Source organism: Phoxinus phoxinus (genome assembly GCF_949152265.1).
Source record: "Phoxinus phoxinus genome assembly, chromosome: 9".
In the NCBI taxonomy this organism is placed as follows: Eukaryota; Metazoa; Chordata; class Actinopteri; order Cypriniformes; family Leuciscidae; genus Phoxinus; species Phoxinus phoxinus.
In genome coordinates, this window is record NC_136884.1 from 12,103,218 (window position 1) to 12,118,085 (window position 14,868).

Consider the following 14,868-nt stretch of genomic DNA (forward strand, 5'->3'; position numbering starts at 1 on the left):
CTCCGGCTGTGTTAACTGAAAGCAATGAATCACTTTGACTGGTCTCTCTCAACTAAAGTTCCTCATTATCTTATTGAAAGCTCAATAAGCTTGCTATCTGGATTTCGCTTACAGGAGAGTCTGAGACTTTAATGATGACGCAGGTCTGCGCTTTGACATGAGTAAATGAATAATCCTGAAGCAACGCCAAAGCGCGATTAAAACAAGACGAAGACCTCAAATCATCACCTTGTGCCCTGCAGTAACCCCTCATAAACTACAATACATACTCCAGCTCAGCACATGGGTTTCATTTCACTCAGCTTGTAAGGAGAACCAAGCAAGCACAGTCATACTGCCAAACCAACTGGACTTTCTAACTGACTGAACTCAAAGCAGCATTATGTCATGTAGGCAGAGTCGTGCTGCTCACAAAAGAGCGTTTTGTGTCTGACTGCCGCAGCTGACTGCCTGCTTTGCTAATGTGTGACTACGCTTTCATGGAGAGATATCACTAGCTGACAATGACACTCTTCTGAGACCCCAGCAGAGAAGAGTGACGCCAGCACAGGCATGACAGAAGACAGCTCAAGCCTGATCTGAACTGAAAAGACTGGGGAAAATCATGCCCAAACACGGCCTATGTAGGTGTACGTAGGTGTGTGTGTGCGTGTGTGTCTGATAAGAGCATACATGAAAAAAAATATTATTGCTTATTGTGTGCGTGTGTAAATGAATCTCATATATCAATCAATATGATAGCTTTTCTTCTTTTATTGACCTCTGAATTCACAGATTTAAAGATTTTTTTTTTAAATATTAAGACAGCAATAATGCAATAGCTTATAAATGAGGATTTTCCAAAAAACGTATGAAAAAAAAATCGGTGTGATTATGATGACGAAAACGTCATAGGTCATAAAGTAAAATATTAAATAATTTATTTCAATTATTGTTTTAATTTAAAAAATATTTGTAATTAATTTAAAATGTTCTATTGAATTAAATTCTTTTAAATGTATACACAAAGGTTAGTTCATTTGATTGTACAAAACAATTTTTATATTATATTTTTAGTATAAAAAAGTGTCCCTGCTGGTAGATGTTGTAACTACACCATTAAAAAACATTGTCCATTGATGGCAATTCAAAAGTAGCCTTGTATCCTTATAAATAAATCTTGGAATGCATTGTAAAACCTCTTTTTTAACATGAGAAATGTGACTTTATTTGTAGCATAATGGGTAAAGAGATGCCTTGATGGTTTCCATCAAATCACGCTCACCTCGTTGACGTTAATCTTGGACTTTGCAGAGGACTCCAGGAAAGCACAGCTGTTCCACTGGCGGGCGAGATTCTGGCCCTGTTCTTTCCCGACCACCCGCTCGTCTTCCAGATCACACTTATTACCCACCAGGATCATCGGCACCTGAAAGGAAACGCTTCGACTGAGTTTAAAGAAATAAGACAATACTGTAATTCAATGGTTAAGGGATTAGAACAAACAAACAAAAAAATCATTGTGCATTTAAGAAAGCAGTGACAATTAATTAGCATTTCAGCACACCACTGAGAAGTAATAAAGTAGTTGATTAGATTAGCAAAAGAAAAATAAACGAGTTAAACCATGATTTCCTGATGTACAAATGCTTCTCTATTAGTTTTTCATCTAGGGAGCTATTCAGAGACATTAGCAGAAACAGGCGTTGCTACATTAGCAGAAATCATTCTTGAGGGGCAAGAGTTTGCAACAGCTGTTGTGATTCCTTAATTGGAAAAATATATAAAAATAAGAGATATAAGAAACCCATTTGGTAATTTCGAAGCTCTATATGCAATCATATTTGCATTTAACACCACAAAAGCAGCTAAAACTCCCACACAACTCTCGGCTTGTCAGACGAAACGCAGTCCAGATATCCTATCAGAAGTGAAACTAGGAGACACAGCATTTGCATTCATTTTCGGCCGATACTCTCAATGCAACAAGGAAACGGACATATTGCGTAAACGCTAACAACCAAAGCAGGTAGTCAAGGCAGTGTAAATAACTGAAACGTCCTGTGTTAAATCAGCTGAGCTGAGGAAGTGGACAGAAATAGTGCGGGTCAACTGAGGTCATCACACTATCATCTTTCTCAGAAACCGTTTGAGTTCCTACATACACACACACACCTTTCACTGGGATTCATTTCCTCCCACACTCAACAAAGTTGGCCGCAATTCAACCCAAGCCTAATCGGATTTTGTGACTGACAAAGGAAACTATATCTTAAGGGAATTTCACACGCACAGTTATTTGCAGTGTCAAAACAACAGGAAATCATAAGTCGTTTTCAATAAAAGTTGTTGATTTTAAGTCAGTTTGATTCATGCATTCAGTTGTTCATGATATGATTAAAACATGTATTAGGTTTTTGGGGGAGTCGCACCACATATCATTATAGAAACGGAATTTACCTTGCATTGTCATAAAAAGGTCAAAACTATGCGATACTTTAACCCTCTGGTGTTCCTCACTTAGGAGTCACACTTGTTATCCTCTGCGGTTGGAAGAGACAAGCGCATAATCACAGTTGAAACTAGAAAAATTTGAATGTGGTGCAAAAGTTAATTTATTTCAGTAATTCAACTTAAAAGGTGAAACTAATAAATAGACTCATTACATGCAAAGTGAGATATTTCAAGCCTTTATTTGTTATAATATTTATGATTATGGCTTACAGCTATAAAAACCCTTTTCACAATATTCTAATTTTGAATTTGGGGTTTTCATAAGCTGTAAGCCATAATCATAAATATTATAACAAATAAAGGCTTGAAATATCTCACTTTGCATGTAATGAGTCTATATAATATATTAGTTTCAATTTTTCAGTTGAATTACAGAAATAAATCAACTTTTGCAAGATATTCAAATTTTATTAAATGCATGTACTATATTTTGTTTAAATAATATTTATTTTACATTTAGACATTATCAAAGACAACCTCATAGTAACTGATTTGTAGACCCCCCCCCCAAAAAAAAACAAAAAACAAAAAAAAACTAACTACAAAGCCCACAAATAACATTACAAACAAAAATGCAAACAAGCAACCAGATCATTTTTCTATGTGAAAACATGATAAACCAAAAAAACTAGCAAAATAAACATTTATAAGTTCAGCTACTGAACGGTATGGTTTCCCAACCAGAATCAAACAGACAGAGGTGGACAAGGAGGGGAAAACCCAGTCCTTATGTCAACAAAGACGAGGCTCTTCGCAGCTGAAAGGTCACCCTTATTGACAAAGGCAAGCATAAGGGCTGAGGGTGGGTGTGAAAAAGACGACACCGGTGCTGACGACAGGCTAAGCTGGAAGCTAAAGGTACAGGGCAGCAGACACCGAGGGTAAGCGAACATGATGGACTTCTTAAAGATTAAGAGGAGACTCACATCATCCGTGTCTTTGACCCGCAGAATCTGTTCTCTCAAGTCCTGCAGGTCGTTGAAGGTGGACTGTGCTGTTATGGAGTATACTAGTGCGAAGCCCTGGCCGTTCTTCATGTACAGGTCCCTCATGGCTGTGAATTGTTCCTGAGTGGGAGAGAAAGAGAGCAAGGATGAGTTCAGATAGTGTACGGAGGAGTTGAGGTACTGACAGACAAATGTACAAAAACATCTAAAACACTCCAAAAGATTAATAGGGAGTGCAGAGCATGAAACGGCTGGATACAGTATTTAAATAACTGATAAGATACCAACATATTGTGAAAAACTACACAAAACTGTTTTACTGTTTAATAGTAGTTATTAAATCTGAGGCAATGTACAACATTTTTTTTTTTGCATTAGCACAAACATGAGACTTTAATGATCACTTGATTTAAATGAACCATATTATTAGTTGTAAGAAATACTGATTGTTTATGAGGTTAAATGTGTTCCCTGTGCACTCACTCAACATGAATTTACACTTCCCTTCATTTCCCTTTCAAATTTATTAAAATTTTTGAACGGTAGTGTATATTGGACTAACAAAAGAGAGGGGTCTCCTCCATTTTTGAACCATCACATGCAGAACTGACATTCATAAACTTGCGAACATCTTTCACATTGCGGTTTTGAATGAACCTGTCCTGTTAAGTTAATGAGGCCAGAGGCACATCAGTAGCTCCGCAGCTTTGTTTCCTCTGGGTCAGTGTGCTGAATGTGGCCAGAGCCGCTGAAACCCGTGGAGAATGAAAATGGTTGTCAAAGGTAACGTGTAATATGTGTAGTGTAGGAAGGCTAGGGAGGAGAAATAATGATCTTTCCCTCTAGAGGACACAACAGTGTCTCATTAAACGTGCCAGTGAGTGGGCATGAGCTTTGTTTGTGTGGATTTTCTCTCAACAAATCCAAACTCAAAAAATTGTACTGTCTATCTTACATCCACGAAATACAGATAAAGAATGTTTTTATCCTTTTTGGAGATCGATAGATGTTGGGTCACCATTTACTTTCGTTACAAGGAAAAAGAGCAGCGTGAACATTCTTCAAAACATCTTCTTTTGTGCTCCACAGATGAAATAAAGTCATTCGGGTTCGGAATAACATGACTGAATGTTAATTTTAAGAAAAACTATCTCTTTAATAGCTGTGGTACTTGTATGATTTGAGTCAGATTCAGATTGACTGGAACTAGCCGTAAGTTAGTTCGGCATTACACGAGAAGTTAAGTACATTTTTCCTCTAGCTCTCCCCTTGAACTCTTGACTTTGTGGATTCAGCTCACCTACTTTCAAGATTTAATTAAGATTATGTTCTTGAGTGCAACTAGCACTCGATTTAATAATAATAATTTCAGAGCAAGTGCCAATCCTACTGTACAAAAACTGCAGCCAATTTGTAGCTCACATCTCTGACAGTAATAATCTCAGCTTCTTTGGCTCCGTTTCATTTGACCATGGCTCCATTCTGGGGCAGAGAGCCCAAGGACAACATTCACCATCTGTCACTACGACTCAAGAGTTGTAAAACAGGGGCTTGTGGAACTGGAATTATGTCCTTATCCCCCACAGGGACCTAAAATGCTCCGTAACCTCCTGCACCTGCATGAGACGAGGACGGCCATGAAGATACACATGTACGCAGCTATTCATCATTTAGCTTACAGTAGGGGGAGACCGGGGGCAAGTAACACACTCAATTGTGATAAAGTCATGACACACACTCAGAAGCAGCTCTCTCTCTCGTCATCTGAGAAAAAAATGAGTGTGATTGTTTTACGTTGAGCAATTTTCACCAACAACAAAAATTAAGATTTTTTTATTTTTTGTTTCCTCTGTAATCTAAATATTTGATACCTTTGAATTCAAACTAGGTATTTAATCTCCATGTTGTTGGTTAAAAGTTGACATGGACTTAATGCACTGACGCTGGCAGCTACCAAACAAGGTTTTATCTTGGCTCTGACGTCAGGGGAAATTTAAACACTAGTTGCAATGTAATTGTATGACTAAAATGAAAAATCATTACATCTATGTTAATATTTATATAAATATATATTAAGTATCTAGCGGAAAACTCATTAGAAGGCTCAGTTTTTGACTCATCAGCTGATCAATATACTTTACTAAAAAGCATTTAACAACTTATTTGCTTTAAACCATAGACTGTAAAAAAAACACACTTTTAAACGCATTATTCCTCATAATTAAATAAGTCAATATCATATAAGGGTTAGCAATATTAATACGATTTTAAGCAATAATATTTATTTTCATGTATGCTCTCATTACAAATATATATATATGTATTATGTGTATGTGTTTATAAACACATACACATAATATATATTATATATTATTAAATAAATGTATTATACACACATAATACATTTATTTAATACAGCCCATTTAAAGTGAGCTTTAATGTATTGTGTATTAATGTATATGAATTTATTATTAATAGACTTAATATTCAGCAATATTATTGATTTGACTGCACTGACGCTATCAGATGATAACTGAACTGAGCTGGATATTGACATCACTGCTTTCTCCAGAGCTGCTTTATAAATGTATTTAAATCATTCCATAATTTATGAACTTTAAAGTTATTGAACTGAACTGAATCAACACTGAACTGATTTCAACTGAATAATGACTGTTTACTATTGTCGTTTTAAAACTGATTTACAGCAGAATTGAATTCAGTTTGCATCATTGAATCATTATTTTCCTGTTCATCACTGCAAAGCTGCTTTGAAACAATCTGTATTGTATAAAGCGCTATATAAATAAAGGTGACTTGACTTATAATAATACTAAAGCTGTAATAGTGACTGTAATACTATAGATGAATAATTATTTCTCACGTGAAGTACATTTAATTATTAACCAGTACTTTTCACACATACAAATACTTATTATAACCAAAAGGTTGCAGATTTATGGTAATCTGCAAGTTATAAAAGAAATGTATGATCACAAAGTGTCTTACCGTTCCGGCAGTATCCAGAATTTCCAACATACACTGCTGTCCATCCACCTCCACTTGCTGCAAAAACAGAAAAACAACAGAAAATCTGAGACAAACAACAAACTGAGAGGCTTTGTCAGCTGCATCATTAAAAACAGCCTCTAATGACACATGAGCCTGCACTGTATACGAGCGCTCATCACTGCCGCCCCCTGCAGAGCTCTATATGGAACATTCCAGCACTGCCAACTTCCTGTGGTCTCTAAATGAGGTGGCAGCACACTTTCTGTGCGAATCACTAATTTAAAGTGAGGCTATGGGCGTTTATTATTACACAACAAAAAAAGACTATGACACTTCCAGATTGTAAAGTCCTTTTACCCACATATTTGTGACATTTAAATATCAATTAATTAGTATAATTAATAATTAATAATGATTCTAGTTATATACAGTGGTTCCACGAATGTATTTGGACACCTAAGCCACATTTAAAATAGATAAATGAATTATTGCACAAAGATGATTTTATGTTTCAAATTAGTTAAGAGACATTAATTAGTTACATAACAATAGTCACTTTTTTTAAAGTTAAGGCAAAAGTCACTTTCTGGATGTCACATGATTGTACACTGTAAAGAATTATATGATCAATAAGTTATGACAACATGCGTTTTAACATTGCTATAACTCATCAAGACAAATTAAGCAATTTTCTACTTTTTTATTCGTTATACAGGATTCAACTCATTCAGTTTAAAGCTGCAGTCCGTAACTTTTGGCACTCTAGCGGTTACTAAACAGAACTGCATGTGTCTTGCGGAAGAACATTGTAGCCGGAGCTACTTCTCTCGGTTTACGTCTATGACGACGAGTCACGCAGGTACTGGTCTACTCCGCAGTGATACCAGTCTAAAATAGTTCGAATATAAACACTTATTATTGGTGTAACTAAGCGATTCAGGATAAGACAAAAACACGGTTTGGAAAATGGATTCATGATGTACTCGCTTATTATATACATTTTGTAAATTCTGAACATAAAAAAAGTTACGGACTGCAGCTTTAATGTAATTTAAGTTGAAATTAATTAAATATCCAAGTTGATTGTATGTGATGAACTACACATTTTTTATTTTTATTAAAAAAAAAACTATATTTTTTTAAAGATATTTTCTTATTCAACATAATTAAATTCATATTTTAAGATACATTAGGCATGACTTAAGTGTCCAAAAATATCCAAATATATTTGAGGCTACTGTATAGACTGAATAAAATCTACAGGAATTAAATCTCATACTGTACGTCAACACTGGTAAGCCTACAGGAAGTGCCCATGGGACAGCAGCATAAGCAATGGCGAGGAAGGGAGGTGCTGGTCAAGATGGGACTTCCTTTTACTGTTTGAGTGAAGGTTCATTTTTAGATACGGCCTTTGTCTCAGGGCCTTGGACAGAGGCCATTAAAATATAAACATCATCGAACACAGCAGTCTGAGCATAGGGTCGATGAGACATCCCACAAACACAGCATTTCTTTGACGTGTTACTAGGGTGGGACAGAATACGTCCTGTAGAAACGTGTCAATTGTTAGAGATTCTGTCATGATAAACCCGCAGTGCGATTTGAAAAAAAAATCTGACGCAAGCAGAAAACTATATCCTACACTGCAAAGCTGATGATGGGCGTTTCCAGTTCATTGATTATAGACGGCTTCATTGATTATAATGGGAGCCATTTAGTTTTAATGCAAAGCGCTGCACCATTTGGGTTTGGTGTAACTGTTGTTTAACAATTTAGGACATAAATATAGAATTAAACAGATGTGCAACTGTATACTGTTATATTTGAATTCTAATAACATTATTATATTTATTCTCAGTGTTGTGGGTAATGCATTACAAGTAATGCGAGGTATGTAATCAGATTACTTTTTCAAGTAACTAGTAAAATAACGTATTACTTTAAAATTTACAACAAAATATTTGAGTTACTTTTTCAAATAAGTAATGCAAGTTACTTTGTTTTCCCATTTATTGACTGACAGCTGAATTTTTTGTTTGTTTGTTGCTAAAACAAGCAAGCAAGCCCAGGTGAGAAAAAGTAACTTTCCATAAAAAGTAACTAAGTAACACAATTAGTTACTTTTTTAGGGAGTAACGCAATATTGCAATGCATTACTTTTAAAAGTAACTTTCTCCAACACTGTAGTATAATGTAACTGTATATATTGTTATTACACATTGGTGGCTCACATGGCTCATCCAGATTTTTGATACAATGTACATAATTATTATTTATTATTATATAAAGTACTCAATTCACTAAATTATAAAAGTAGTATGACTTATTTCATGATTACAAAATATATAAAAAAAAGAATTAGGTTGAGTTTACTGCAAAAATAAATAAAATAATAGACTATATTGAGATAATGGCCAACTGTACAGCATGTGTTGGTCTAGGAAAAGATTCAATAGGGTTTTGAGTCTGGAAACCTTTATAAAAACATTGGTTTGACAACTGATAAACAATAAAAATGATGCAGAACTTGCCTTTCTGTATGAGTCTTCTATTGTGGGGTCATACTTTTCCACAAAGATCCCTTGGACAAATTGAACAGTCTGGAGAGCAAGAGAAGGGAGGAAGAGAGGGAAAAACAAAGAGAAAAAGACATGCCCATTAAACGCTACGATACTCAAACATGAGCATGTTGACACAGTGCAATATCACTTTCACTTCCAGTGGCTGATGGGAAATTCCATTCGAAAGGCTCTAAGAGGTTTTGCGCCTGTTTGTGACATAAACAAGCCACTGCGTGTCATTATGGTTTCCTCTGCCCTGAAAACCACATAGGTGCTCATACGAAAAGGTCAATGATGCCACTGAATGTCCACTTCACATAGAAAGAGACCAGGGGCTGGCTGCATAAACTGCTAAGACTAGTCTTACAAGTTAGTCATTTTATTTCTTTAAGACTGTTCATAACCTGGTCATACTAATTCTTAAGACACAGTCTTAACATAACATCTATGTTTATGCAACTGGCCCCTGCCGGAGAGAAACCTGCACTCGCTGGTCAAGGATCAGAAAGCATTCCGATGTTGCCTGGAGACTGGTTACCTAGCGTTTAACTACCGGTTTAAATATAGAACGATTTATATAGGAGGTTGGAGGTAAATTGTAGACGATTGAAGAATAATTGTGTCGAATTAAGGGGGGTCAGCTTTTGCCGTGACTGCACAGGAAGTGCAGGGGTGGCAGAGAATATGAAAATCATGCGGCGCTGCCCACAGGTGCGGGGGCTTCAGGGCCTCCACGGCTCGGGTGACCTTTGATCATCCTTTTTCTGATGCACACTTCACCCTGGATTGATTCATTAATGAGGGCTCTGTTTGGACAGGGATCCACACACAACAGAAAAGCATTAAGATGCAGATCAACTGTGGGAGGAAGACAATCGCCTGATGGGAGGGAGAGGAAGAGACTGATAGGGAGAAAGAAGGCAGGTGATGTCAGTCACGAGGTACGAGTGATCTCATTGTACAAGCAGTAGCCACATACAGGAGGCTTTGTCCTGGTGAGAAAGAGATCATTTGTTTACCTAATGCCTCAATGCGCAATCAAGATAAACAAACAAGATGAGTGAAGAAATAATGATGAATTTAGATTAGTGCCGGTGCGCTAATGATGTCTTTTGTAAAAATCTGTCGAGATGAGACTAGTCAATAGCTTGAATAAAATGGATCTGAAAAGGATAGTTCACCCAAAATGAAAATTGGCAAAATGCTCTTTTTTTTTGGTCTGGATTTATTGATTTATTCCACAACCCACCCACCCAATGTTAAAAATGTTAGGGTGACAACTGTCCTTATTATAATAAAGAAAAAATGCATTAATATATTAAAAATATATTTTGTAAACATAAAAAAAAAAAAAAAAAAATCAGCATTACTGCTTATCAATATTTGAAAAACATTTGCCTGCCAAATCAAGGTCATGTGGTGCAACCAAAATGCAGGCACATGCGGCTTTTGCCTCAAACTCCTAATTACTGCTTATTAATAGTTAGTAAGGTGTTAAGTTTAGTTATTGGGTAGGATTAAGAATGTAGAATATTGCCATGCAGAATAAGGCATTCATATTTTGCTTTATAAGTACAGCCAATATCCTTGTAATATGCTAATAAGCAAATAGTTAATAGTGAGGATTAGGGTTTAACACCCTAAACTAAAGTGTTCATATGTCTCAGCATTGAATGGCAAGAAGACATGTCCATGTCGCATACACACAAACACCTTTTCCCCTTTACTCAAGAGTGTGGCTAGTTTACTGATAAAACCGTAAAGAATGTTTATTGTAAACGGAGTTTTCCGTCAGGGCATTCCAGTGGTCGTTATGTTATATTATCTGCCTATGCAGTGAACCATCTCTTGCTGTTGGAGCTCCTTCCCGGTGTTCCTCACACTTCATCGGCCCCATCCACCTCAAGGCGGTTGCTGGGCCGCAGAGCACCTGCGGAGGGACATTGTGCATGTGTGCTTTTTCGGAAAGGGAGGGTTAGGGGGCATTAAGTCAGCGTTGAGGATGCCCGAGGTTTGTGAGCGGCCCCGGAGAGGTGATGTGTGCTGCTGATGCAGCAGGGTTTAACTGATGTGCTCCAGACAGACCAGACCATGTGCAAGAGAGTCAGCTGCCACATATGCTCTTAAGTCCTTTATCTTGCAGCTCTGTTTCTCATTCTCTCTGGCGGGTTTACACTAGTGCCTCTCTAATGCACACACACTTTCTGGCTCGGTTTCTTACAGTAGCTCTGAACTACAGCCTGCTGCGCGCACACACACACACACACACACATACACACACAGCCACACACACACAGTGGGCTAAAAATAATCCCATATATGGTGAGAGATGTGGAAACAAGGCATGTAAATTCAATGGAGGCCACTGATTACAATGTTCCAACAAAAAGCATTGAGGATGTGTGAACGAGGGGAGTGTGTGTGTGAGTGAGTGTGTGTGTGTGTGTGTGTGCGCGCGCATTGCTCTGCTCGCAGCGATTAGATCAAATGCACACAGGCACGCTCAGCATGCTGATATCTCAGCAGCCACTTCAAGTGAAAAAGCAACAAATATTGTGGAGAGGAGGGGTATCAAAGGATTAGTAAAGGTCATGCTTATATTAAAAAAGCTCTTATTATATTGTTACAATTAAGAAACAAAAGGGGTTTGTTATTGCATTACATAACTCATTTGGGTATTGAAAAAGCACAGGGCAATTTATCACCTCACAAAAGAACGTAACTTTCACTTGCTGCATCAAGACCCTTAAAGAAACCGTTCAACCAAATATTAACTTTTGGATGTAATGTTAAATGTATAAACGTAGAATCAAGACATTATGAATTAATTTCAAATTTATTTGTTAACTTTTTACAATAAATCATTCCAAACCAACGCATACATTTAATAGATACACTACTAAGTCCCCCCCCCCCCCATGTTTTTTAAGTCTCTTTTGCTCATTTATTTGATCAAAAATAAAAGTATAACATTAAACAGTTTTACAATTTAAAATAACTCTCTTCTATTTTAATATATTTTAAAGTGTAATTTACTCCTGTGATGGCAGAGCTGATACTCCATGTCACATGATCCTTCCTTAATTTGCTGCTAAAGAAACATTTATCATTATTATCAATGTTGAAAACAGTGGTGCTGCTTAATATTTTTGAGGGAACTGTTAATAGGAAGTTCAAAAGAATAGAAGGAACAATTTCAAACAATTTAATGCATCGTTGCTGAATAAAAGCCAAGTTTGAATATGCAGAAATGCGAAAGAGATGCGAGAGCTATTGCGGAAGGTGAAAGGTGCCTTTTGTTTTCAGGCTATCGATGAGCAGCAACACATTAGCATGTGCGGTCTCACTCAGGCACACAGAAGTCGGCACGGTGCCCATCTGAGTGGATCGGCTCCTGCCTGCAGGCAGATGGACTCTCTGTGTTAGCTATGGCAATCCATCATTACAGCACAAGCTGACCCTGTTGCTCCTGTCCGAATATCTGCACTCCCCTGGACTACCTCAACTCATCTGACGGACAGACGAACAGGGCGTTGCCTGGCGACAAGACAGTTCCTCAAAACACACAGTTCCAGTCAATGTTTGAGAACGGCCCTACTCGTTATTGTTTTAGTTGCTGTAGTCAAGGGTGCAGTACTAGCATGAACACACAAACATATGAGTAACCTCTAAACCAGACCACAGAAATCACTCGCGGTGACCAAAGGTGAATCCATGCCATTAGGTCATACATGTTGACACTATTACTTATAGCAACTAACACCTGACCACAGTGCGGTTAACTTCTTACTGTTCTTTAACTGTGTAAGCGAACTTTAGCTACGGTAACTAACTATATGTTGTGCTGTTTCATTACTGAATTGTCAGAGAGCACAACAGTCACTAAAAGCATTGTTCTGAAAGTAAACGCCCTATTTAAATGTCAAGGATACATTCATTTGTAGTGAATGATAACTTTTCAAGACGGACCAAACATGATCTCTGAGCGGTTCAAATATTTCTCAAATAAAAAACAGTAAAAAAAACCACTGTAATAATAATGTAAAATATTTAAATTCAAAATAACTGTTTTCTATATTACTATATCTTAAAATGTCATTTATTTTAGTGATTGCAAAGCTGAATTTTCAGACATCATTACAGTCGTCGGTGTCACATGATCCTTCAGAAATCATTCTAATATGCGGATATGCATGTTGAAAACAGTTGTGCTTGTTCATTTTTTTGGAAATCAGATACATTTTTTTCAGGATTCTTTGATGAATAAAACGTTCATCAACAGTTACAGAATTTATTTGAAACATAAATATTTTGCAACTTTATAAATGTCTTTATTTTCACAGTGTCACTCTACTGTTTAATGCGTCCTTGCTGAATAGAAGTGTTCATTTCTTCTTTAAAAAAAAATAACCATCTTACTAACCCCAAATCTTTAAATGGTAGTATGCAGTGCTTGACATTAACACCTGCCAACCCGGCTTTCAGCAGTGGTGTGTGACTGTGACAGTCAAATACACACAAAATAATGTCAAAAAATGTCAAAACTAATGTCTTGGTGAGTATTCGTGAGTAAACGCATGTTTTAAGTGAACATAACGTGAGAAAGAAAACGCATGAGTAACAGAATAATGGGTCTGTGTTTCAGGTCTTAAAGTGACAGCAGAAAATATACCTGCTGGAAAATTATGAGATAAAATAAAAAATATCTATATGGCAGTTTTTTTTCACATCGTATCGATGTCAAAATTTGGGCCAGTGAAAATGCTGAGTGGCTAGTAACTTTGGAAAACCACTAGCCACAGTGGCTGGTGAGCAAATGTCAAGCCCTGGTGGTATTGTATATTAAACTAACATGAATAGTAGGAATACATTTTAATTCATCGAAACAAACAACAACACACTATGTACTTGACATTAATGTGCACAGTTTAAGAATAAATTGTGAATTTCTAAACTGCTTTCATTTGAATCAGACAATTATGTGAATGTCATAATCAAAATTTGAAACATGCAGCGCAATAGAACACAGAGTTTAAAAAGACACAAGTGATTTGAATACATAATGTACCATTCTTTACGGGACAAGTAGTTAATTCATTTCAGTAAGACCTGTATTTGTTTTTCTGGCAGATTTGCAGGGCATTTATAAAGTGGGCGACCGCTGTTGTAGTCTATACAGCTCCATTACAGGACACCAAGCTGACCCCGCATAGTAATGATCTGATTTTTACAGACCTGTCTCTTTCCCGTTGTCTGCATGGAGCAGGACAGGAGCTTAATGTGAATGCATTTACAACACGATTAACTCTGCGTGGCCCATTTCATCCAGACCCATCCATAGTGCTCCAATTAGAGTTAATGGACAATAAAAGTCTATGTGCTTTACGCTGAAAGAGGTCTGCGCCGAGAGGGAAGTGGATGGAGGTGGATGGTTCTCACACCCTGTGGCACACATACAGGCAATGGGCTCTTTGTTGGGCCCCGAGGTGAGTGGGTCGGGCCATTGTGGCTGCTCTCCAATGGGTGAGCCATTTGAGTTCACTGGAATGGAACAAACTAGGTCAAAGTGGTGTCAGCGGGACGTTCGGCATTACATGCGGAGTGCTAGCATGCTAACGAGCTAAGGAAGCAAACGGTGACCTTAATGATAAGAGATAATTCATGAGCAAACATGCTCTGTTTTTAAACAGCAGGGTAAATGTGGAAATTTAAGCCTAATATTCTCGGCTAGCAGCAGACATTTTCCACAGGGTTTTGTCATTCTGACCCATTGAATTTCTGAAGAGGAGCTGCCGAACTATTTGTGGTTTCACAATGCTATTCTGACATATATTATGCTGACTGAATAGAAA

General features: G+C 37.1%; 1 protein-coding gene across 3 annotated transcripts in view; it reads right to left on the minus strand.

The window, feature by feature from the left end:
• Positions 1-14,868, minus strand: part of rap1b (RAP1B, member of RAS oncogene family) — a 52,237-nt gene that overhangs the window by 3,436 nt on the left and 33,933 nt on the right. For all 3 annotated transcript variants that reach the window (XM_079623665.1, XM_079623667.1, XM_079623666.1), the window contains exons 3-6: positions 8,987-9,055; positions 6,450-6,506; positions 3,420-3,560; positions 1,265-1,408 (exon numbers count right to left, since the gene is read on the minus strand). In XM_079623665.1, coding sequence (XP_079479791.1) covers positions 1,265-1,408; positions 3,420-3,560; positions 6,450-6,506; positions 8,987-9,055 — 411 coding nt within the window. The remainder of the gene's footprint in view (positions 1-1,264; positions 1,409-3,419; positions 3,561-6,449; positions 6,507-8,986; positions 9,056-14,868) is intronic.